Source organism: Crocuta crocuta, unplaced genomic scaffold (genome assembly GCF_008692635.1).
Source record: "Crocuta crocuta isolate KB4526 unplaced genomic scaffold, BGI_CrCroc_1.0 scaffold111, whole genome shotgun sequence".
NCBI lineage: Eukaryota > Metazoa > Chordata > Mammalia > Carnivora > Hyaenidae > Crocuta > Crocuta crocuta.
Window position 1 is genome coordinate 1,978,973 of NW_027527611.1, and position 27,108 is coordinate 2,006,080.

Here is a 27,108-nt window from a genome sequence, read left to right on the forward strand (position 1 = left end):
AATAATATAAATATGTCTGTAGTTCTAAGATAATATCCTGAAATCCCATTGCCATTTTGTTGGGTCACCCATTCCTTGTGTTTATTTCTCAACACTGTCCTCCCTTGCTCCCGAGCAAAGCCTGACTTTGTGTCTTCACTTAAGAATACATAAGGGTTATGGGGCCCTGGGTGGCTCAGTTGATTAAGCTTCTGGTTTCAGTTCAGGTCATCATCTCACAGCTCGTTGAGTTGGATTCTGTGTCTCCTGCTCTCTCTGTCCCTTGCCCACTCATGCACGGGTGAGCGCTCTCTCTCCTCTCTCTCTCTCTCTCTCAAAAATAAATCAACCTTAAAAAAAAAAAAAAAAAGACTACATAAGGGTTAGGTGAGCCCAAGTTCTTGGAAAATCTTCCTGATTTTCTCCCAACCCTCCTACATGGGGACATTATGAGATCCAAGTGTACAAATCAATATGAGCTAATCTTAAATCTCTAGCAGTTTTCTTCTAGCAGGGAGGCTAGAAGTGTAGCTGATTTTCTTAATTGTGAGAGGAAGATGGAGATGTTAGAGAACATCACAATTAATGAAAATGGGCACGCAGACGATGTCTGTCAAAGTCACAGAACACCGCACAAAATCACACATTGTGAGTCCCTTCTCTCTCTCATCCTCACTTCCACTAAAATGGTGCATTTCCCTGATTTTCACTTTCCAACCTGACCATTATTCTTCAAACTCATACTTATTTTGTTCAGAGTTTTTAAAAATCACTGCCCTTGCCACATAATTTGGCCAATAAATTATTTGGTGCAGAATTTGGTGGGGCTCTCTTGTTCTCTCTCTCTCTCACACACACCCACACACTCGCGTGTACACACACACACATACGGCACCTCTATTATTTTATGGTGATTTTGGACTTAGAAGATTTTAAAGCTGGAGTCTTTCAGCTAACCCTTTTGTTTTTAAGACGAGCTGAGAGGTTAGGCGACTTTCTCGGAGTTGACAAAGTAAAGAGCTATATTTATTTTTATTTTTACCCTGATTAAATATTCTCTTATGCAATGTGGATCTAGAAGTGAATTATCTTTGCCTTCCTCAGGAGAATGGCAGAAGAAAATAACATTTACCTCCACCAAATGTCCTTTTGCCCTGAGATAGAAGGCAGACAAGCTCGGTTCTGTGTCACAGAAGTGGGCTGCTCAGTGGTTTTATTTGTCTTTAGATCCCTTTTAAATGTGTTCTGATTGATGCCGGGAAATATAAATATAGGGGAATTACTTTAGTACCACAGAGCTGCCACAGTGGTATTGGCAGGGACATCTCCTGAGGCAGAAATGAGACATGGAGAGGGGTATGATGCTCTGTGACATGGCCGGTGTGCTCAGGGCTAGCGATTTTACTCTAGATGGCTCTGTGGGCTAGCATGCTGGAGTAAGAGGTTCGCTATGAAAATAAATCAGACTTCTTGAAAATGGATGAATAGAGAATATTTCCTGTCCAGTTGGTAAACAGTAAAAATTTTAAAAAGCCACCGATCCACGAAAACAATGTTACTTAGAAGCATACATTGAGAGAGGGGAGGACCGTCATGGCTGTAGAGTTTTTATGTATTAAAATCAGTCATTCCGCTTTTCAATTCTTTCTTTTTTAATATCCTATTTCTTTTAGCTGAATGTGGAGCGAGTGTCAAAGGAAATGAAGGAACATTGCTGTCTCCAAATTTCCCATCTAATTATGATAATAACCACGAGTGTATCTATCAGATAGAAACGGAAGCAGGCAAAGGGGTCCATCTCAGAGCACGGAACTTCCAGCTGTTTGAAGGAGACGTTCTGAAGGTAAAAACAATCTTTAATGTGACTCCATCTCTTCTTCTCAAGGAAAAAATCAACCATCTATTCATCTATACACAGAGATATACATATTAATACATATTTAGATAAACATAATTTTTTCCATTTACTTAGCCAGTTGCTTTGAGAAGCCAGAATGTAGCCTTGTTCCTTAGTGGCATGAATGTAGACTTTGATCTATCTTAGGCTTCAGTCTTGGATCTAACACTTATTAGCTGTGTGTCTTGGGCAGATTAGCTGTGAGGTTTAGCTTCCTTATGTGTAAAAACACACGATGATGCCCATCTTTGGGGGATGTTTTGAGTTTTAAATAATATACTTTCGGTGGACGTGTCCTGGATCCCGCCGAGCACACAACGTGATTATTAAAGCTGGTGGGGCCCCAACGCCACACTTTCCATAGTCCTTCTCAATGATTAGATGTGGTCACAACACTCTGAGTGAGAGAGATTTTGATGTGATTGTGGGCGCAAGCCCAGTCCCTGTCCCCAGGCCACAAAGCAGTGCTCACGTGGAGAAGTCCTGCCGGGCCAGACAGGATTTCAGCGGGCAAGTCTGAGCTGTGTTCTCGGGACACAGGGACATTCTTAGAATGGGACCAGGAACAAGGGTGCTGTGCACCAGACAGTACAGCACCAGAGCCTCGGGCACATGCTCCTGGTGTAGGACCCAGCACACCACCCGCCCTGTAGACGGACTGCAGGAGGAAAGAGCAACAGGATTGGATTCCAGGAATATTCACGTCTTGCGTTGATGTACGAAGCCTGGCTCTACCTCTAAATGCCCCATGAGTCATAAAGCTTCTGATACACTCCTCACATCTCCTGTAACTCTCCAAGAAAACCCGGGACTTTGCAGGATCTGGGGGCCAGGGAGGGGACATTTGTAGAGCGAGAATATGCAAAGAGGCTCATCAGGCTAATGGTGGACACCACCCAATCTATCTCCCTGCTCGGTCCACTGAGGAGTGAGCACCCCGCCGAGGGCACACAGCTCATGTGTGACAGGAGAGAGACACCTCTCTTCCATTCCCTTCTGAAGTTCTAGGGTTTTCCAGTGATGTTTACAACATGGATTCACGTGTTGCTGTGCCTCAGATTCAGGAGACTCCACACGCCTGACGCTGCCAACACCAGGAGGAGATGTGGAGAGTCAGTGGGGAGGGGACCGTTAATGACCTCTCGTGTGTCATCCATTTGCACAACAGTTTAAGAGGGGTCCCTCCAGGATCCCCTCTGGCCTCGCTAGCTGTTACGTGCACACTTAAGAGGCACTGAAAGTCTAAAGTGCCTTTCTGCCTCCAAAGTCCAGGCTTGACTATTTCAATGTCATTGTGAGAAGACTAGGTTTATTATCATTGTTCTTTTGTAATAGTCTCTTAAAAGCTCATACTGATGTCATGAAGCTCTGTAATTAAGAAGGGATTTTCAGGCCGGAAACTAGTACGTTCTTACCCATGTTAAAACAAACAAACAAACAAAAAACAATAAAGTTGTGTCGTAAGGAACTGTTTTCTGAATTCTTTGATAACCTCAAATTTATAAGTCAGTGAGCCTTTACAGAAACCTTGGAAGTAACAATTAACTATGCTTGGTGCAGGTGAGTGATTAAAGAAAATGCACAAAATGAACACTGGTAAATATTATTGCCGCGGGAGAAGCGGATGATGTTCATTTGTGATTGCATGCATTGTAAAGTTGTTGATTATAACAAAAAGCAAAAACAAAAACCGTGTTTACCTCATTTAANCAAACAAAAAACAATAAAGTTGCGTCGTAAGGAACTGTTTTCTGAATTCTTTGATAACCTCAAATTTATAAGTCAGTGAGCCTTTACAGAAACCTTGGAAGTAACAATTAACTATGCTTGGTGCAGGTGAGTGATTAAAGAAAATGCACAAAATGAACACTGGTAAATATTATTGCCGCGGGAGAAGCGGATGATGTTCATTTGCGATTGCACGCATTGTAAAGTTGTTGATTATAACAAAAAGCAAAAACAAAAACCGTGTTTACCTCATTTAATTGCAGAGAAACTGTCAATCATCTGAAATGCCTAAATGTTTTGCAAGCATAAACTTTATGGACTATGCTAATACAGATCTCGTGTCAAAAACATTTCAAGTGGAATTCTCTTATTTTTAGCTTTAAATGCTATTCACATTTTTCCTTCATACACACTATGATCCAGTAAGAAAGACCAAAATTTTATGTATGGATTTCCATGTACAGAAAACAGGTTTTCTTGCTTCAAATGGGGGAAAAAGCATGCAAGAGAAATACAGCTTGAATGAGATGTCATGAAAGGAGTATATAATGGAACCCAAAGGTAATTTTGGAAATGACCTTTGGGAATCGCTCCTGTAAACCCCACCCCAGGACCCCTCGGCCCTGCCCCTCAGGACTCTGAGGGTTCCTACCCGGCGATCATCTGCTCACTGGGCCATCTCGCTCTGGGTGGAGGCTGGGATTAAATGCCAGCGTCAGAGGAGCATTTGTGCTGCAGAGAGTTACATCCTTGTGGTGACAAGACTCTGGGAGCAGTTCTCCAGCACCGCAGAAAGACGCGGGCGTGTAACTGAGCAGTGTTGTGCTGAACTACTGCAGCTGGCCCCTGATTTCACTGGAATGAAAACTCAAGTCTCTGACTTCTGATACCATCCGGGTGTCGTTTGTGATCCATGGAGAACCTGAATCCAGATTTGCAACTTGAGGGGGCTGACCAAATACTGTCCCGCATGGGGTGTGACTTCTTCCTGAGATACCCACTGCCAGGCGCAGAGCTTATTGCTGGCAGTGTAGACAAACGTGACAGAANACAGATTTGCAACTTGAGGGGGCTGAGCAAATACTGTCCCGCATGGGGTGTGACTTCTTCTTCCTGAGATACCCACTGCCAGGCGCAGAGCTTATTGCTGGCAGTGTAGACAAACGTGACAGAATTATTGTCTGGGAGAAGCCCATAATTCAGTGTTGCGATGATTCATGCTTAGTGGCTGTCACTTTGAGGATTCTGGTGGCTGGACGCTGCCCAGATGACCTGTTTAATCTGTGGGACGCTCCCAGTCAAGGCCAGCGGAGGTGACTATGGACAGAACTCTCAGGATCGAGCTTACATGAGTGTCTCCTTGCTCACATACCCCTCATTTCCATGGGTTTCTGTGACTTACAGAGAATTGTGTGGTATGTGCTGTGAGACCAGAGCTTTCTCACAAGGTCTGCACAACTTTCTGAGCCAGATTCCTCTGGACTTAAAACTCATGATAATCTGGAGTCACAGACACGCCGTGTCTGATGAACCCATATAGTAAGTCAAGCGATGATTTTTCTGTGATAGCCTTTTGCTGGCCTTTCTTGAGAAGTAGTGGGGCATTTGATTCTACTCCTCACACAAGTACTTATTGAATTGGAAAGGAATAAAATAATGGGCCATAAAATTAATTTTTCCAAATGCATTCTTTTGTGAGTGTGTATGCACATGTAAGTCTGTTGAGCAAGGTATACCGTCTAACATTTATTAGAAGGGAGTTGAGAGGAGAAAAGTGAGAATGAATCCATGTAAGGAGGACAACAGGAACTAAACAGACATTGGAGGGGTCCACTGAGGACTCTCATGACCTTTACTTGGTTAAGATTTTCTTTCATCAAGAAAAACTGGGTATTTTCCATTATAATACATATTCAGTCTTTCTTTCATAAAACCTTTGTTCACACCAATGGTTCCTTGCTATGAACCATCGCGTTAGTTCAAAGAGGCAAGCAGATTACACCTTGCCCCTGTACTTTCTATTCTGGACACTCCACTGGGCTGTCTGGGGCCTCAATGCTCAGTTACTTTTGAAATGCAAATCCAGTCCATTCTGTCAGCGGAAGAGGCTCCTGTGAGCTGCCCCGCAGGTCTGGGCCCTAAACTGTTGGACTCAGTCCCCACTGAGGAAATGAGCTGGCACTCATCCACTCCCGGGGGGGAGGGGCTACCTCAGTGCAGGTGGGGGATGCAGCCCGGATCACCCCCTCTCCCTTACCTCTAACATCCGCACAAAACCAAGCCTCTCCACTTGCCTCCCACATATTTCAAATGTTCCTTTTAAACAGCCGTGCTTCACAACCACCTAGGAAGGTAACGTCAAATACAAAGTGTTCTAGAAGAAGACAACACATGTCTCTGATGTTGTGACAGGACGGATTATTCTACCACGACTGACTCGAGACTAAAGTCGCCTCAGGCGCAAAGACTGCAGAATGTTACAAGATTTCCACATCTTGTCCAGTCTTGTATTACATTCTGATAAGAGGGGTGTCTGATTGCTTGCATGATAGTTGACAGACAAGGTGGTGGCCAAAACAGTATACACCCCTTCACCCTTGGGAAGTGGATTCTGAGGGAGCGGGAGAAAGGTAAATAGTGGAACTTAGAAATGCAAGTAAAAGTATTTAAGTAAACATATGAAGGAGTGGTAAAGTGATCCAGGTAGAATGAGCTGACCACAGATGAAACCGTGTGTCTTTAATGTTGATGGTCATGATGCAACTTAACAAAACAAGACTGTTTAGCATTTGGCTTTCAGTAAACTGTATACCTTTCTCAAGCACTGCACAAAACCACATCTTTGAAGATTTGAATTTCTTGTTAAAATGGCTAACATGCCAACAGAATTAAGTAACGGGGATTCACACCATGACTTCTTCTCAGGTCTATGATGGAAAAGACAGTTCATCACGTCCGTTGGGGTCCTTCACTAAGAATGAGCTGATGGGGCTGGTCTTGAACAGCACTTCCAATCACCTGTGGCTGGAATTCAACACCAACGGGTCCGACACCGACCAGGGTTTCCAGCTCACCTATACGAGTAAGTAGCATATGATGTCATCATTTCAGTGTTTTATTTTCTTGGGTTCATCAATTACCNTTTATTTATTTTACTTAGCTAATGCATTTTAAATACTGATATTTTTTTCCTCTAGTCTCCCTGCTGTGTATTGGATTGCTATTTAATTCTTCATTTAGAGATGTTGCCAGATGTGATGGTTTGAAATATATATTTTTAGGCGTATTAACATTTTCAGAAGAAAATGACCATACCTGAAAAGAAAATATCATGACTTTTAAGAGCTTCTGAGCTTAAAAAAAATCTGATTATAACATAATATGCATTGACAAAGATTCACATTTGCATGTAGGAAAGATCTGGAATGAAAGTTTGATGTAATCAGTAGTAATATCTTTGAATGTCTACCCTATGTCAGTGCTCTACTCTTATATCTACAGATACACATATCACAGTTTCTGTGTTATAGAATGTCCGTTACATGTGTGTAATATATATAGTCACGTAGACTATGTATAAATGTCATGAAATAAAACAACCCATGTACTAACCTCTTTCTTAGCACCATTCACGTCCTCATGAGAAAACTAAACACGGTAAGTCCAGGATTTGCCAAAGATCCTAGGTGTCTGTGCTGCTAGAGCCAGGCCTGGACCTGAGCCTCTGGCTGTAAGCATGTCCTGTAGGGCCCCCTGATTAGTACCAACCAAGGTACAAAACATATTTTTAAAGATGAATATGAAGAAGATGAAGAAGTATATAAAAAAAGGAGGAAAAGAGACCGTGCCTTCAAAAGTAGATATTTGCAATATGATCACTGTTACTTCCACCACTTATAGTCCCAAACAAGTAGAATAAAACATGAGCTATGGGTAAATAATTAAAATTATGTAATCAATGAAATGTACCAGATAACCCAATCTGTCACTAATCTGATGATTAAAAATCTTTATTACACCAAATGTCATGCCAAAAAAACATAAAATTTTGGATTTTTTTTAGCATGGGATTCTATTAGTGATCATCAAGATTGACTTCTTTATTTGACAGATAAGCAAATGAAGGCCTGGAAATGATAATAATTATCCCAGACACAGAACTAATTCAGGTGCCTCAAAGGAAATTTAATTGCCTAAAATCCCCCTTAGAGGGCAAAATTACAGGGAAAGGCTTGTAAGACATTGAGCAAAAATAGAAGTAGAGTAGCTGAGATGAGAAAAACAATTTTTCATTATCATGAAAATAACCCTTTACAAGATTCAGTAAACAGCAAGTATATTAATTTTAACAATAAATTAGTAGTAGGGGCATTATACGGTCAATTCATAATTACAGTTTTTGTTACTAGAGTTTGACTCTTCAAAATTTCACTCTGCAGCAAGTTCCAGAGACTTCTTGTAAAGCCTTGGCTTTGCTTTCACACTAAGATGAACACTGTTGCAATCTCTTTCTTTCTTCCACTCTGAGTTTTCCATCAGCATTTGCATAGACTGTTTTCTTACCACACGCATTCATCCCCACTTCCTAGCTGTTACACGTGTCTTATTAGAGTCTTAGGGAACTTTGGATACTTGAGAAGGAAAAGAGTTTGAAAACTCCCTGGGTAACTTTCCGGTTCATGGTAACTAAAGAGCATCTCCATGCACATCTGGCGTGTCCCTCCAATTCAGTGGTCACCTTAGCTCATGTGACAGCTCGCGCGTCCTGCTCCGGTTTGTCAGCAAAGACAAGAAAGCACTGGCCTGTGTTTCCCACTGTCCCCTGTGTGTGTCCATGTCCCTGTCCTCACTACCGCCCTAAGTATGGAAGTCACCAAGCTCGGGGGCTCCCTCCCACGGCTGCTTCAGAGAGAACGTATCATGCTCTGCTCCTCATTCACATCTCATTGCTTTCTCCACCCTCGTTTCTGCTGCCTGTTTTCTCTCCAGCCATTTCCAAGTGGAGTGACTGTCGGTTTTTGAACCCTTGTCCCTCCATCCTCATGGCTGTGCACAGGATAGCCAGCAGCAAGCACATGCCCTGTGGGATTCCGAGTAACTGAGTCTGTCACCAAGGACAGGGTCCCTTTACTGTTTCCAGAATCCTGACTTCCCTCCCTTTTCCCCAAATAGCAGTTAAGAAGGGCCATCATGTCCCAAAAACACGTGACTGGTTTGAGATTAGAAGTTGAGGGCTTCATTTGTGTATGACGTCCACCTCCGCACATCAAGAGGGCCGCTTCAGGGTGCTGTTCTCAGCGTCCATTAGGCATCACATGGCTGTCCTAACCCCATGTTTCACAAGGGATCCCGCCTGGCTTGAAGACCTTCTGCTACACCACCCTGTTTTTCTGGGTGACTTCGAGAAAGCTTGAATCTGTGGATCTATTTATGGGCACTTTCTAATCATATGGATTCTTTTTTTTCACATAGCACCAACTTTCTGAGTTTCTGAGGGGAAAACTAATGGCAATGATTGGTATTTAGTTCTTAGGATAACCTATTTGGCAGGAGTAATTATCTTTTCTGCCCGTTTTCCCTCTGCTGTCACCTACAAAACACGGCTGCACCCTGTATGCAATTTCTGCTTGCAAGATTGACCTCGAGCCAGATCACGTGGCCATCTGGGAAACACAGCTTTAATATGGAATTTGTGGTGCTGATGGCTCTATAATCAAAATAATATTAACTTCACATTAAATTCTTAGGTTTAAACACAAAGTAATTGAGTTTAAAAAACCCCAAGCTCCCACAATGGGATCAAATACCTGAATCAAATATCCATCCCTAAAAGATAGCTTGAAAATAATGCATGATTATAAAATGTTTTGAGCCAGTTATTAAAGCTTAGGACTATGTAAAGGCACTTTCAGCTAACTTCAAAAGACTTTTGTAATTGCCTCTTGATAGTTAATTGCATTATTTAAGGAGACATTCATATTTAAATGTTTCAGATCCATGATTAATCTACACACACCAGTGGATCAAAAATGTCAGCAGAAAGTAAATATATAGCTTAGTAAACATCCCCACGTTTCTGAAGTGGATGCAAATGATATTTGTATATCCTTGCGTATCTACAGCATACTCTCTCCCACCTTCTAATTTAACCATCTTGGTGATTTTGTGTCCTGATAAAGAGCCCCCTTTACTCTCCTTCATAAATTGGAAACTGAGTCTCCACATCCTTGAGTGTTTGCTGAAGTTTCCTGTCTGGAAGAGGTACTGACTGAGGCCTGGAACTGTGGATGAACTTGACTTCACGGCTGTTAGCTGACCCCACCTTGTTGACTAACTGTTTATCTATGTAGAGGCATTGATTGGTGAGGAAGAAAAGCCAGGTGGCTTTGAGACCACTAGGGACAAATGTGTTGCATTCAGCAGCCGCAGGTTTCTGAGTAGTAAGTTAGGGCCACATGCAACTGAAATACAGTTACCTCTATTACAAAACACTCCTTTTTCATTAGAGATTTGTTTATTTTCTTTTTTTTAAAGTTTATTTATTTTAAGAGGGGGAGAGACAGAGCAGGGGAGGGGAAGAAAGAGACGGGAAGAGAGAGAATCTGAAACAGGCTCTGAGCTCAGCACAGAGCCCAGCATGGGTATCCATCCCAGGAACCAGGAGCTCATGACTGGAGCTGAGATCGAGAGTTGGCCCCTTAACTGACTGAGGCACCCAGACGCCCCTACAGATTTATTTATTTTCATAATGGATCATGGTCTTCCAATTCTATAATTTTGTCAAACGCAAACATAACCCGTAAGCTCTTTGACGTCGGGGACCATGGGTGTTGCTTTTTTTTTTTATTTTTTTATCCTCTGCTACTTGGACAGATGCCTGATATGTAGGACACAAAGCTTAGATTATATTGTTGCTATTCAAGCTGTCTGTGTTCCACAAAGCTCTAAGTTTCCCCAGAGCCCTCTCAGGGCAGTAAGAATTGCACTTCATGTAACTTGAGCATTTTTGTTTTGCTTTGTCCTGGCGATGGCTGTTTTCTCCAAGTATCAGGAAAAAGTGCACTGACAGTGGATTACTATGTTTTCTAAATATTTCATCAACTACTATCATAGACAAGTAGTCTGGGGAAAAAATCCTGTATTGAATTCAGAATTCTTTCAAAAATACGTATAACATTTTTTAGAATTCCAGAAGGATGTTCCCAGAAGAGTCCCTCTTCAGAACCACCTGACCACAAGGCGTCCGGAAGGGCACGGGCTTTCTGGATGGTATGCGCTTAGTTGTTTGGGTACAGGGAACCGAACAAACCCCCCATGGCAGCTCAACAGAAATTCTCTTCCTGGGGGGTTTAGTAAAATCACTGTAGTTCAGAGAAACACCTCCGGGCTGTCTTAGTGGGTCTACTTTCCGACTAACCAGCAGCTGTCCAGTGACTGGCTCTGTACTGAATGTTTAACTGTATTGAGTCAGAGTAGGCAAGGCAGGCTTCCTGTTTATAATAAACGGCTTACAAGAGTCACATGTAGGACCTATGAAACACTAATAGAAATGTGATCTAAATATTTATATTCTCAACCCTGGAATGGACCTCCAGGCGTGGTAGGAGTCGGTTCATGGCCCTGATTCACACTGACTGATGGGTTTGACTTGACCCTCAATATGTGTCGTTATTTTTGGCCCTTAATACATTCTATCTTTATATTGTTTTTTCTTTTTCCCCAAATAAACTATAGTCCATAGATGATAGTGTGTGATTCTTATATTTTAAGACACATGCAAACACACACACACACACACACACACACACACACACACACACACATAGAATTTTCCAGAAGAATGAGAGATCATTGAAAGCTGGAATCACAGTAGAAGCCTCCAGAATTTTCTTTCCGTACTGCTAGATACCCTTTCTTCATTTCTCAAGATTAAGTTTAAATGCCATTTCCTACATAAAAGCTGTCTTGCTGTCCAGCTTCCTGAAGCAGAATTGTCTGCTCTTTTACATCCTCAAAACCTCTTATATTTTGTCTGTACATCTTTTGCTTTCACACCAGTAAAATCTGAGGTTCTCAAGAGGTGGGGCATCACCTTGAGCAGCACCAGGTCACTCAGTAGCCACTTAGTAAGTGAGGATCACCTGAGTTGACCTGGGTTGGCACAGAGGGAGGCAGGCTTGAGGGAAGGTGTGCGGAGATGGATGTGACCTTTGTGCTCATGACATAATGAATACGGGAGTCTGGATAGAAGGGAGGATGTGTGACGAGGAGAAAAGTAAAAGCACGGTTGGCTGCAGGAACCTGATTATGGAAGTTTAAGACCTAGGCAGAGGTAGAGATCAACATCAAGGAAGTGCCATTAGTAGTATTTGAGGGGTGAAATTATGTGGGAGTCTGGGATGGAAGAATGGCCACTTGGCAGCGGCATGAATGTCAGGTCCTGGAGGATCACAGCGGCTTTGAGTGGCTTTCTCTGTGCCATCAGCCACCAGGAGAGGCTTGACAGCTTGACGATAAAGGACAAAGACTGCTCGCTGGCATTTACGGACATCTAGTTGTTACCCACAAATCGTGTCGTTCAATTACATGTAATAGATATCTTTAAAAAAAAAAACAACTAACAAGGAATGGCTTGGATGGTGTGGGGTGGCTGTAGTCATGGAAGAACAGATAGATAGATCTTAAAATTGCAGTGAGTACCCAAGATATATCTGCCAAAGAAGCCTAAGTGAGTAGATGTTATGGTCCAGTTCCACTGGGGAAACCAGTGTATTGGAGGTGTGTTAAATAGGCCTGATTTCACGTGCTCTGATTCCTTGGTTACCAGGCAGTATTCTTGTTATTACGGAGGTGTCCATGTGGCTCCCCTGTAGAAAGAGTGACCTATCTGTGTTGACATAGGGATTCTGGTACCTGGACTGACTCCACTCATCACTTTGCGTTAGGAAGTTGGCATCCTGGCGTTACCCTCAAGTCACAGCAGCCTTCTGACCTGGCCTCTGTTGTGGATATGCTGACGCAGCAGCACCTGGTCCGGCAGATTCGTCTTTTTGTGAGCCAGCCTGGTGGGCTTCCTGGGGAGGCTTACGTTCTTGGCTGTTCTAAGTCCCATTCTGTTGCTTCAGACATTTAGAGTAGAGGCCATCGAGTGGGGAGCCCACATTCAAAGACCTCTCTAAAATACTGAGCAAAAAGTAGCTCTGATTTGTGGAGTAGATGAGGAAGAACAGTGAGTACAGGAACATTCCAAAGGCAGGTGACTGCTGGGAGATGAACACCAGGCCCGCCGCGTAGGCTTCTGGTCCATACGGCTCTCTGGTACCAAATATTCTCGTACAGAAAAAGAAAGAAAAGCCCTTGCTCTGGAAGGTCACATCCTACGGTCCCGCAACAGAGAGCAACAGACATGTGGTCCAGATTCCAGGGGCAGCTCAGCCCTGGGTCCCCAGAACTCACAGAAGGCCGGGTTTCAGGGGGAGATGGGGACCCCGAACGTGCAGGGACTCTCCTTACTGTTGCCTCACCACCAAACCTCTGGAGGCTGTTTGTTTAAGAAACATGGAGGTAAATCTCAAGTCCCTCCACAACTATAATCTGAAGCAAAAGGATGTGCCCATAGCTGGCTGCCCGTTTCTGTCNGCAGACTTCCATTCTTCACGTTCTTAAAATGTGTCCCCACCTTGAATTTATTTGTTTAAGAAACATGGAGGTAAATCTCAAGTCCCTTCACAACTATAATCTGAAGCAAAAGGATGTGCCCATAGCTGGCTGCCCGTTTCTGTCGAGGGCCCACCCATTCGCACCCTCCTAGGTGGTAGCCCCTGCTCATTCTGTTTGCCAGAGTCACTGAGAGGTGGGAACATTGGCATCAGTGACTGATTGTGAACAATCTACAGCGTCTTCTGCGGATGAGAAAATCAGACCCGGAGACCTGGGCTTACACAGCTGTCACCTTGGATTAACATGCTGCTGGAATTAAAATGACACCAACATTAAATATGCTATTATAAATGAGAGAGCAGCTCCGGGTGCGAATAGATTCTCAAGGCCAGTAATGAAATACTAAGCATTGTCACCTTCGTGCTTCCAAACAAGTCAGAAATACTGCAGGCATGAAGTATACACAGACACCGTGAGCAATCAGTTACTGAAAACAAACTGGCCGGGGAAGAATAGCATAAGTCAGAAACTATCATCCCGAGTCCCTGAAATCACGGACGATAACGAGAGCTAATTCCCTGCAGTGTCGGTACGGAGCCTGTGGAGGCCGACATGCTGGGTTATGTCAGGGGCCCTACGGCTCTTTTCCAGCTTTATTGGGTTCTAATCGACAGATGTCATTTTGTGAGTTTAGGGTGATGAACCGATATATCATATGTATTTTGAAATGATCACCACATGAAGGCTAACACAACCATCCCTTCGTGTGTGTGTGTGTGTGTGTGTGTAGTGAGATCTGCCCATTTTTTTTTCCATTTCTGATAGAAATTCTTCTGACCTTACCTCCCTGAGTGAATGAGATTCACATGCACAATGCTGTGTTCATTTCATAATTGATTCTGGGTTTTTTTTAACAACTGTATTTTGGAAAATCTGTGTAACTTAAATGGTCACTCTGGAGGGTAAGGTCTAGAATCGAATTTTATAAACAATAAAAGCATTCACAAAGTTCCCAAACATTGTTGGTTGTATGTGTATAAGGGCTGCTGTTTTGAAGTAAACTTGGCCTTATTGTGGGAAGAACAGTGTTCATCATATCCTCAGTCTCTGTGGTGTGTAGCATAGTCTAAAAAGTCATGTCCAAGTGATGTTTCATTCAGTGAGTACTTCGTAAAAGTATTTATAATTGTGCTCCAGCCAAGGACAGAATGGAAGGGGCTGAGAAAATAACCAGCCTACACATAAACCCACACTAACGCTGGCATATTTCTGTTTTATTTTCAGTAAGATTTAAGATTGCGGCTAGCAAGGGGAGCCTTAGTGGCTCGGTCGGTTAAGCATTCTGACTCTTGACCTTGGCTCAGATCCTGATCACAGGGTTGAGAGTCCAAGCCCCACATTGGGCTCTGTGCTGGGCAGGAAGCCTGCTTAAAAGAGAAAATCATTTAAAACCGTGGCAAATCAATTGTGTGGTGTTGCCATCTCCTGTGTGATCCTAGAGAACATGTGAGATTTGCAAATGTGTAAATTAAAAAAAAAAAGAAAAAGAAAAGAAAGGTTCATGTAGGGGTCTCTGGGTGGTTCAATTGGTTGAGCATCCGACTTCCACTCAGGTCATCATCTCACGGTTTGTGATTTCGAGCCCTGCATCGGGCTCTGTGCTGACAGCTCAGAGCCGGGAGCCTGCTTCAGATTATGTGTCTCTCTCTCTGCCCCTGCCCTGCTCATGCTTTATCTCTCTCTCTCCCAAAAATAAACATTAAAGAAAAAAAAAAAGGTTTATGGAGCATGGGTTTGTTCTCAGGTAGCCATTAATCCAGCAGATAAAACTGCTGGAAAAATGTAATTAGCATGTTTTTTCCCCACAGTTAACTGGTAGGTAATCTTATAACCGAGTTTCAAAGTAGTAGGCAGTTATTTTGTGCCCTGGTTTTCTACTGCTGTGTAACAAATTACCGCACACATTAAGGACATAAAACACTTTCTTATTCACAGTTTCCGGGGCTGGGGAGCCGGGTTCTCTCAGGTTCTTCTGGTGCCATGATCCAGCTGGTCTCACCCAAAGCCCGTGTGCGACTTCAGTTCCTAGCGGGTGCGGGGAGAACGGGGTTCCTTCCGGCAGCGGGATGAGGCCAGGCTCCCGGGGCTCTGCATTGCTGCTAGTCTCTCTGGGGCCAGCAGGGAGCCCTCTGTCATGGAGGCCCAGGCCTTCTTTGGGGGACTGCCATCTGACGGTTGTGTGACCGAGTCAGGGGCACCCAGGACCATGTCCATTTCAACTAACTCAGAATCACCTGTGGGATCTGGGGCCTCCATTGGGCTACAGCATTGTCTCACCTTGGCCACAGATCCGCCCACGCTCCGGAAGGGGAGAGGATTCCATGGGCATCAGTGTCACACTCAGGTGGGCATCCGGGAGTCACATGCAGGTCTGTCCCCCACAGTTTCCTCTTTAGGAATTTTGTTTTTTGATTCTTTTTCAGATAATTCCATTTTCTTTTTTTTTTTTTTTATGTTTTATTTATTTCTAGGAGAGAGAGAGAGACAGCGTGAGCAGGGGAGGGTCAGAGAGAGAGGGAGTCACAGACTGAAACAGGCTCCAGGCTCTGAGCTGGCAGTCAGCACAGAGCCCGACGCGGGGCTCGAACCCACGAACCGCAAGATCATGACCCAAGCGAAAGTCGGACGCTTAACCGACTAAGCCACCCAGGCGCCCCAAGATAATTCCATTTTCAAAAACATTGTGTGTGTGCACAGACTTGCAGATATAAAGCAGACCTTTAAGAAGAGGAAACATACAATTTGATTGTCTCCATGAAGATTTCAATTTCGAGGACATGTTTGAGTTAATAGTTAAGGATCTATTGTTGCAAACAGTGCGGGTCACAAAGTCACCATGTATTGTCATGGATTCGGTGGTATTCTTGTTTTTATGTTTTTTTTTAAATTATTATTTATGTTATTTATTTTGAGAGAGAGAGAGAGGAGAGAGAGAATCAGAAGCAGGCTCCACACTGTCAGTGCAGAGACTGACGTGTAGCTTAATCCCACAAACAGTGGGATCATGACCTGAGCTGAGAGTCGGCTGCTTAACTGACTGAGCCACCCAGCACCCCTGGTCTTTTCATTTTAGGTGCCCAAATCTCCAAAGCATGCACCTGTCTGTGACTTCAGTTGGTGTTTTAGGGTCATGAGTGTTAAAGTGACCTCGTCAAAGGCTTTGAGTGCAGGTGAATTTCCACGGAAGTCTAGTAGACTGTGCATGGCACACGGAAGGGTCAATGTAGGACGTGGTGCTGGGGCCCCAACCACAAAACGTACTTGTTTTACGACCTGCTTAGAAGAGAAAACAATTAGAAAGCTCTAAACATTTAAATCTGACAGTTTCCTTTTGCTTTAATCTAAAAATTATCTCTGCATTCCCCTATATTTAAGTCTCTTCCCAGAAAAATGAGCCATGTACCTCTAACTTCATTATTTTTTATGTTTGGTTTATTTTAGTTTGGGCATCACTGTTGAAACAATTCTGCCATGAGTTCTTATCAAGTGCGGAGCCGTGACTCTCAGCTGTGACAAGAGAGGGGGGAAAAAAAACTATTTCTAATGGGCTTCAAACTAACATGATTTTTAAAAGTGTATAGTCAGTGAAAAATTAAATTCCATACTCAATTTGTTTTGGTATAAAAAAGACAGTATTAACAAGGAGAGAAAACTGTAATGTCAGTGGTGTGACAAGCCCAGACTCTGTACTTACGTGATCGCATTATTGGAGACCTTTCTTATCAATATATTAAGACATATCCATACATTTTTTTTTTATAAGCTTACACCTTCTGGTAAGAATTCTGAAGGTTGCATTTTTACTCTGCTTCTACAAGAGAGGAAAGCCTAGAGAAACATAGTGTGTATAATACATTCTTCAAAATAGAATGACTTTCAACGGAAATATCACAATGGAAACAGCCGTCCATGTAATTCAGATACAATAGACAGGCAGGCTGCTAGGAAGTGCCTGGAAGGAAGTCTGTATTTATTGTAAAACAAGACAGGCATGGTCAAGAGGAAAGGCATTCCTGTACCTGGGAACAGCACATAAAACAACAGTCCCTGGTCCCCCATCCAAGCATACGATTCTCGGTTTGCATTAGAAAATTGTATTTTTACATGTACACTTTTAGACAAAAATCAAGATAATGCTTAATTATGTTAAGACATCACTAAGAAAATACCAGAGCCAAGCGTGATGGCATTTCTCAGAAACGGGCTTGGGGACGAGTCGTTGTCAGAGCCCCAAGCTCTGGAGCAGCAACCCCTCCCACCAGATGCTGGCTCAAGGGGAGGCTGCCCTGAAGCCACACATAAATCTTCATCCATTTCCCGGAGGGAGGAAAGGGCAAAGTGTGATCATGACCATTCTAAGAAAGGAAAATGCCACAAGGTGATGCTTAATTGATTTAGTCAATGTCAGACCCAAACGAGAGGTAGGGAAGGCTGTGAAATCGTGTCCTGGCCTTCTAATCGGATGTTTTATCGTCCTGCTTTCTTACTAACATGTACAGCATCATAAACACCGAAATACAGCATTTACAGTGTTTAAAAGCAGTCGAGTGAGACCTTCCCGGGCCTCTCTCCTGTGACAGCGTGGAATCGCCTCACAAGGACCATAGGTCACCCAGTGGCCCACGTCGCAGACCTCCACATCCCCGAGCAGCTCCCACGTTCATGGTAGCTGGGACTAGTCTCTTCTTTCAAAAAATATGTTTGTAATGTTATTTATTTTTGAGAGAGCGAGTGGGAAAGGGCAGAGACAGAGGGAGACACAGGATCCAAAGAAGACTCCAGGGTCTGAGCTGTCAGCACAGAGCCCGACGCGGGGCTCGAACTCAGGAGCCGTGAGATCATGACCTGAGCCGAAGTCGGACGCTTAACCGACTGAGCCCCCAGGAGCCCCTGCACTAGTCTCTCCTTACCTTTACAGGATTTCTCCAGAGTTTTAGTTTTGTGAATTATATTTTTGTTTTATAATTAATTATCCCTGATATTCTGTGACAATTAGCTGATTGACACACACTGGTATTTATATTCATCGTTTGGAACGGACAGATATATCGCTGGCCACCGGTACCTTGAGAAAGACAAAAGAGTCTCCAGAAGGGTGACATAAATAATTTAATTATAAGGATTAAACTGAAAGCATATGACTTGAGAGCGACCTAAATGGAGGCTGATGGATGATATCACCAAATGCTATAAAATCAAGCATTTTATGGCAAGAGAGATGACAGAATTTTTGCTCCATTTTTCTTTAGGGAAAATAAAAAGTAATCACTATTGTATTAGTCAAAGTCATAGATACATTGTTTTTACAGAAGGTCACTCATGGTAAGATAAGATTCACAGAGACTTTTCTGCCTTGTCAGAGAGGCAATGTTGGGTCATGAATCACAAGTCAGTTTACCTCAGATTTCGATTTTTCTTTCCTGTATTATGGCATTCATAATAATTCTGTAAAAAGAAAATAAATGCCAAAAGGTCTATTCAGATTCAAAATTTTTATGTTCCTACAGTGTACTGACTTTTGACATCAAGACATTTGAAGGCTGTTTAGATCTCTACAGGATAATCAAATGAGTCTTTTTCCCCCATTTTTAAACAAAGTAAACATTTCAGAAAACAGTAAAGTGAGCATAATCCCATCTGTTAAATTACAACACTAAGCTCTTACATGAGGATGTGAAAAAATTGGAACTTTCACCTTGGAATTGGCAAAAACTCTGAAGGGATCCAGTTCCCACCAGTCTGTGGCAAATACAGGAGTGCATCCACACGATCCAGTGTGTTAAGTTACTAGTGACAGTGAAGCTGAAGGAATACACCCACCTGTGTCTCTGGAAACCAGCATTGAGTGTCTTAGCTGTGTCCTTTGTCAGCTGTGTGATCTGTCACATGGCTGCACACCCTTTTCTCCTATAAATAATTCGTTGTTTTTGGACACTCCTAGTTCTGAAATTCTACGACATTGGAAACAATCAAAAGACGTTTTTACTGTTGAAAGGATATACAATTTTTCTGGTGATAATTTCAACAAGTTTACCTTGTAACTTCCTAAAAACGTTGGGTAAGTGACAGTTTGTGTGGGGGGCTTGAGAAAAAGAGGAGCTGAAGTTGACTCCAGGGTCCGTGGGCTCTGGGCGTGCTACTTACTGACTTGGGGAAATGGGGATGGTAGATTTGTAGTGGAAGAGAATTAGATGTTATTTTTGGATAATAAAGTTTTGACATCCCTCGGTGCTCGGTATTAGGTTTTTAATCTTGCTTCCATATGTAGCATAGATCGGAGATGTGAATGAAGTTAGAATGTGCCCGTTAGATGTTGTGTAATCTAATTCTGAGGTAATGCCACTAAGAAGAAGGTGAGGGAGGTAAAGATGTAAACAACAGATCTTTAAAAAAAAACCTCTTCATTTATAGGGCTTTGATGAGTTGAATTGTAAAAGGAGATAAAAGGAATCAACTGTGGCTGAAGGCTGAGTCGGATGCTGATGTAGGGGTCAAGGCTGTTAAGCTCTATAATGAAAGCAGGGGACTTATTTGGGAATAGTAGGATTCCTTAAGATAAGTTTTTATCATTACGGTAATCAAGAAACCTGTTTTCTTTACCAAACAGCAAATAGACTGAGCAGGAACGTTGTGTCCATGGCAGAGCGTGGAGGTGGGAGTTAGGTGGGCGTGGGCTTAGTCTATAGCTGGTGGGCCCGCCTGGCCCCAAGGGCCGTGGGCTCCAGTCTCAAGGACTACCTGTCAGGCAAGCACACAGGGAGTCAGGTGTCCAGAGGATTCTCTACAGCTCTAATCTGATACATCGCACATCTTGGTCAGTGAAACATCAGTTGAGCCAAATAATAAGATTCTAGGGGTAGCATATATGCTCATAAAATAGCTCTCTTTGTGGAAACTTCTAGAAATAGTTAACACATATCGGTATGAAGTAAGATCTGTATGGAGTGGAACTTTTGGGAGAGGTAATTGCTGATCTGTCCCCTGCATGATAATTAAAATAACTGCTAAGAAATCGCTCATTCATGTTTATTATTTCTTTTTTAATTTGAATGTTTAATCATCAAACTTTTTTTTTTTTACATATAAAAGATGAATTCCCAGACTTAAAAGAATAGATTGGTTCTAGTGAAAAGTACAAATGAACAAATAATTCATTAGGAAATGAAGGGAAATTTTCTGCTTCTACTCAAAACCTATTCACTTTTCAGGCTCTCAAAAATGCTTGAAATATCTGTTGTCGGTCATCTTAGTGCCATCAACCTAAATCCACTGTGACCAAAATAACACCGTTTTATGTTCATAAAGCTGAAGACTTCTGTATTGAATTTCATGCAATAATCCCTTGGAAATAAATCTGTGAGATACCCATTTCATTATATAAATATGTTATTACATGTTTCCACTTCAGTACATGACCGCTGATGGCACTCCCTCTTTGGAAAGTCAGCTTCTTCTGTTCAAAGCTGGTTAAATAATATTTCTGTATCCATTTTTAAAGCTTCATTAACTGGATATTTCTGATTGAATATTATTTTTAAATGTTCCCAAATTTTGTAAAAATTAGAACATATGAACACTTAAAAGATAAGCAACGATTTTCATGATTTTAATAACACTTGGAAATCTCCAGAAGCTTAACAGTTGATCTGAATTAAAAGCGGTCACTAACAAGTTAGAGTTAACATAACCGCCAAAGAACCTTAGTAACATGAATACATGTTGGTGTTTCTATTCTAAGTTTCAAACTTCCTTAGTTGATGCAATGAACAGAGTACTCACTCTCCCATCCCTGTCTTCAAGGAGGCGAGTTGTTAGATGGAGTGATAAACTCCATGCACAGGAAAACATAGAATAAAAACCTTGCAGCACACAAATGGTCACATATTTTGCTGTAGGATTCATGAGAAATTGAAGGACAGAGCACTCAGGAGGAATAGCTAGGGAAGCCTCAGCAGGATTGGGGTGAATTTGGTCTAAAAGGACAGGTGTCGTTTGGAAGCCATGAGCAGTGTGGAAGCACACGCAGGCGGTTAGCCTGGGTGCAGGGGCAGCAGTGGGGGGACAGAATGGTGACAGGAATGCATTTCACCTGGGTCTCCAGAAGGCTCTGGCCAAGAAACGCCGTAGCACACACTGGAAAGGAACACCCAAATGCAAAACAAAGTGAAGTACTCAATTCAATTAAAAAAAAGTAAATGCAGATGAACTCTTCATGGTGTTTATTGTACATGAGATTCTCACCACGTGTGTCAAAGTTCCCGGCCAGCAAGCGTCACATCTCCACGCAGCAGCGGGAGACTGTACGTGCAGGTCTCGAGTTAGGTGGTCCACGCCACTTACGTCTCAGAGGGAAGCTGCGTGATCACGGGCTGGCACTCACAAGTCACAGGCGGGCCAGTGCGTGGCAGTCACTCGCGCAGAAATTCTTTGAAAGAAGGAGATATGGAAAATGAGGAATGGTACCCTTCCCCCTAAAGCCGCGATAAGGGAGCAGTGGTCCAGTTGTGACTGTCGCTTGTTGAAAATTGATGGCCTTGCTGCATTGCTTGAGGTGATACATTCTGGCATATGGCTTGACAAGTACTTTGTATTTATTTGTTGTGGAATAATAAAAGTAACAACATATGGCTAATAACAGCAGCCATAAATCCCAGTGTTGTTGGCAATCCCTTATATTTACACAAAGTTTGCATAGGAATAGCTCAGTGTGTTTTCATAAATCTTTTCCTCTTTCTTATAAAAATCCCAATAATATGGAGGCAGGAAGAAAGAAGCGTTACCATCCATATTTAACACTCAGGAACAGAAGGGGGACGAGGTAAAGGAAAGTGAACTCGAGAATGGACTTAGTCTGGACATTATTTGAAAGTGGTCAGGTGTCCCTCATTTCCCACCCTAGGAGTCCTCCTGTCCCTGGGCCCCGGGCCATCGGATTAGGGGTTCTCAGCTGCTCTTCCAGTGGGATCGTTCCATTGGCCAACCGTTCTACTTCTTTCGCTCGGGGCGTTTAGATGTTGCCGTGTGGGCACCTTTGCTTCCTCTCACTTTTTTGTTTTCATTTTGTCAAGAATTAAATACACAGGCTGGGGAGAGGGAAGAGCAGTGTTCACAGAACCACAACTTATGTCCCTAGTTTCCTCCAGGATAACATCTTGAAGATCAGTGTGAGGTCCATTTGGTTGTGTGTAGATTTGACATGCCTCTTGATCCAATGTGGAAGACCTTTCTGGGGAAAGGAAAGTGGAACAGTTATATGAGCAAGGAAGAATTAGGACCCCATGAGACTTTCCAAAATGATTTTCATTCATTATTTATTACAATTCTTTTGGCCAAATCCAGTGACTCTTTGGGAGCAAGTGAGAAGAGACAGTCCTACCTCTTACCTAGTTGATCAGGATGCAACTTGGTTAGTCCTCACATCCCCGTCAGGAATGCCTGAAGGAGCCCAGGGCAGGCACAGCCAACTTTGGGAGGGACCCTCTCAGGATCAAGTAGGGGGAGGTGAGGGGCCACTCCACGGGGAGCTCACTCTGTATCAGGAATTGTCACCTTAACCTCTTGTGTATAAACTGCACACATCTTAAACTGTGTGCTCCTGAAAGGAAGCTGACTTCTCTGGGGTGCCTCCATTAACTTGGGCTGTGGCGAAACACTCCAGTCTGTCCTACTTAGAATCCTATAATTCACCATTTTGTAAGATTATTTTCAGGATGAAAAGAAATATCCTAGACAGAGCTGCCTAATGCATTGCACACACAGTTTGTGTTCTGCAAGTACCACGTCCCATGCCCCCTTGATGTTCACGATTGCCTTTATGGAAATACACATCTGGAGTCAGGGCCCTGTCCATTTACTTTGTTCTGAAGTAAAAAGAACACCTTGAGATCCATGGGTGAAAACAGTAAATTAACCACAGCTTGTAGTTCTCTATTAAAGTAAAATAAAAAGTCAATGCATTGTCAATCATGATACTCCAGTATACAAATATGTGCAAATATAAACATCAAGTTTTAGACAATAGAGATTAAAATTATATGCTGAAAATTCTATACTACCAATAATGATTGTTTTCAAAATAACTCAGTGATGTGTTCCTAATTGCCTGTTTCCCACTGTCCCCACCATTTTCGTTTCATGGATCAAGATTTTCATAAGCAGTATGGCAAAAGAATCTGAAATTTTTCTATCATTAAAAATAATTACATAGTTAAATTGTGTAAGAATGCTCGCTCAAGTTTCTTAAAGAAAAACATTGCTGAAACTATGTCTTGGGGCTTAAAAATATGCAACTATAATGTGATCAAAACACATTTTAATTATGATACTTTTGATAAATATGTCAGTAGAAATCTTTGACTTGACATTTTGTCTGGATATTGGTTCTACGTTGACATTTGTTTTCATGGGCTAGCAAAGTCTATTCAATCTGGCTTTAACTTCTTCCCTGTTTTGATATCAAATTATTTACACACGAATCATTAGTGTTTTCAAGTCCTTCTGAACTTCGTATTTAGCCATGAAGATTCTTCAGGACTGTGAACTCCCATAGATGAATTTTAAGGAAATCACGGTAGTTAATCAAATTCTTGTAATAGTGAAGATACTTTAAGCAATTAGTGAATTTCAGAATTTAAAATAAAAATATGCTTTAGTTTCTTTGTTTTGTTTTCTTTTGTTTTGAGACATATTATTCCTAACTTCACCCCCACCCCAGAAAGCAGTCTTTTCAGAGAGGAAGTTACTTCTTCAAGTATGGCGCATACAAGACATTTAAAAACTACTGTCCTGTCAGAGAATCTATTCTGAAAACAATCAAATTGCATTTTCTGTAGTTAATGAAATGTGATATGTGGTGGGCTGGATTTGTTTCATTGTATTCTGGGTATCCCTTTGTATCAGTGTGTATACGTATGCATGTACGCCTGTTTTTATCCGTGAAGCTGGAAGAAGCGTCCGCAGTCGAGCACGGCGTGTTGCTTGCGGTCACCTGTGCGGCCCTTGGAAAGTACAGGTGGCTCATTTAGAAGCAGCCATATTCCATACTGTGTGGCTGCCTGTAAATGGGCTGCCCTGTACTCGCATCCTGTTTTCGCGGAAACCCTGACGAAGCACGTGAGACTCCAGAGTGTTGACCGCTTCCTGCCGCCCCAGGATGCATGTCCGTTCTGTTCTTCGTGAGCACGGGGGGCCGTAGTAAGAATCCTTCCAATTAGACTCTGAGCCCTGAGGGCAAGGCCCTGCCTGCATGTTGCAATAGGAGGTGGAATCTTGTGAAATGTGTTACATATTAAGTGCTTAGTGTGTGTGTATGAATTACTGAAAGGGTGTCCCATGAAAATGTAAGATGTTAAGTGTTGTGTATTATTTGTCCTCCTATATAGATTGTGAGCTCCTGGTAATCCAGGACTGAGATCAGTTAAGTTTATATTTTCAGCATCTAGGAAAGTATCTGAAGTACTGTAGATAGTATAAAAAGATGTTAAAATTATTTAATTGATTAATGCCGTAGATCAGAGAATGAGATTTTCCAGATACTTGTTCTCAATAAAATTATCTAAATCATCTTTTTTTATTCACTTTAATACCCATTAATATTGGGTCCGAAAAGGAAAACATTATATTAGGGAATTATACTCTCGATGTAGTTTATCAGAAAAATGAAATGTTACTAGACTAAGCTACTCTATATAAATGACTAGCTTCATCATCATGCAGAAATCATAACAAAAAGTACATTTAATGAAAATAATATTAATAGCTTAATTATAATTAAAGTAGTCACTTCTACTTCAACATTTTTGCTTAAAACTTAAATGTAGAAGACATGGATAATCTGAACACATAGAATGGTGATGCCAGACAAATAGTAATATTAACCACATGACTGTAAGTTTAATTCCATATAATAGAAGGAGCCAAACTTATAAAAATTTATACAAGTTCCTATTTTTTTTTTAATTTTTTTAATGTTTTATTTATTTCTGATAGAGAAACAGTGTGAGCAGGGGAGGGTCAGAGAGAGAGGGACATACAGAATCTGAAACAGGCTCCAGGCTCTGAGCTGTCAGCACAGAGCCTGATGCAGGGCTCGAATCCACGAACCGTGAGATCATGACCTGAGCCGAAGTCGGACGCTCAACCGACTGAGCCACCCAGGCGCCCCCGACAAGTTCCTATTTTCAAAAAAGTATTCTGAGGCAGCTGGTCCTACAAAAAATTATTCTGTATTCTTCCTACTATTATCTCCAATATAAAAAGTAGCAAATACAAAAAAAAAGAATCAGGAACAGTAGAAAAGCAATAGAAAATAGAGGGGGGAGTGCAGGAAGCACAAAGCGCAGCCGTTAGGGTTGTGGGGGGCCGGTCTGCTGTCCCCGCACTCCTGTTGCCGAGGTGCCCGTGGTGGTCTGTCGCTTCTTCTTATCGTGTCCCATCCCTCTCTTGGACGGTAAGCCCCAGAAGCCTGGTACTTTCTTGTTTCATGCCCCAAAAATCTAAGAGCATGATTATTTGTAGTGATTTGCAGAAGCAGGTGTTAATGAAGGGGTTTCTTCTTTTCCCAGATCACACATTGGCTTTTATGAGATGACCCTGACGTTAGGACCCGATGTGATGTTTCTCTTCTCCCTCAGACCCTCGTGCGAGCTCCATTCCCTCCCCGGAGTCACCCTCCATCACAGCCATTCCTCTGCGGCCTCTCCTCATCTCTCAGGCTCCGCGTGCATGATGCATGTTTGCGTGCTTTGCACACACACATGCTTTGACCCCTGCGCTGCCCCGTGCCCCACTGCTGCCGCCTACTCAGTGCTGGAGAAACACCTTTCACTTTCTCCTGCTTTCTTACTCCCTCACTCCAACACATACGCCATATCGCCACCGATTATCTCTCTGATATACAGATACCTGCACTTAGCTGTGTGTCACTTCCGTGTGCAGACACCTGCCTCCCCACCTGCCTCCCCACCACCACCACTCAGCGTACGAGTCACCCTGCACTCCCCGGGGCTGCAGGACAGCCCTTCCCTGATGCTTACGATGGAGCATCAGTGAGATGCACGTGCTGCTGGAAATTGTTCTGATTCCAGGAAACCCCGTGTTCCTCCAGACCTCCACATGATAGTGAAGACTTCATCCGGAGACTTCTCTTCTGGTTCTATAAACACCAATGTCTACTGTCCTTCCCAAACAGCTCACTTTTATCTCTTCTGCAAAGCTGTGTCCAAGCTTCTGCTTCCTTCCATGCCTCTCTCAGCCTTCCCACAAACCTTTGCCATATGGGTATCGTTTTTCTTAAGTTTATTATTTTTGAGATAGAGAGAAAGCATGAGCAGGAGAGGGGCAGAGAGAGGGGGGCAAAGGATCGAAAACAGGTTATGTGCTAACAGCAGAGAGCCTGATGCGGGGCTCAAACTCACAAACCATGAGATCATGACCTGAGTCAAAGTCAGATGCTTAAGCGACTGAACCACCCATGCACCCCTCGTATTGTTTTTAAAATACTTATTTTCTTTGCTGTGTAAGTAAGTAGACCATGAACAAGGGGGCCCTGTTCTGTTCAGTTCCACTCACAGTAACAACACATTTCCTGCCTCATAAATCATAGTAAATCTGTTTTAAAAATGCAGACAATGTGCTGATTATAAGTTCTTACCACAGTGTATGAGTTACAAAAATCTTCACCAGTTGGACACATTTAAAAACTGACTTATAGTAAAATGCCTTTGGCCCATCCATCTCCACGCCTGATGTAGATGCTGACCCTGAGGCTGGGCAAGCCCCCTACC

General features: G+C 42.6%; 1 protein-coding gene across 1 annotated transcript in view; it reads left to right on the top strand.

Annotated features, from left to right (window-relative positions):
• CSMD1 (CUB and Sushi multiple domains 1) overlaps positions 1–27,108 on the top strand; it is a 1,564,948-nt gene that overhangs the window by 1,228,702 nt on the left and 309,138 nt on the right. The window contains exons 21-22 of the mRNA XM_077771883.1: positions 1,653–1,822; positions 6,530–6,686. Of these exons, the coding sequence (XP_077628009.1) occupies positions 1,653–1,822; positions 6,530–6,686 (327 nt within the window). The remainder of the gene's footprint in view (positions 1–1,652; positions 1,823–6,529; positions 6,687–27,108) is intronic.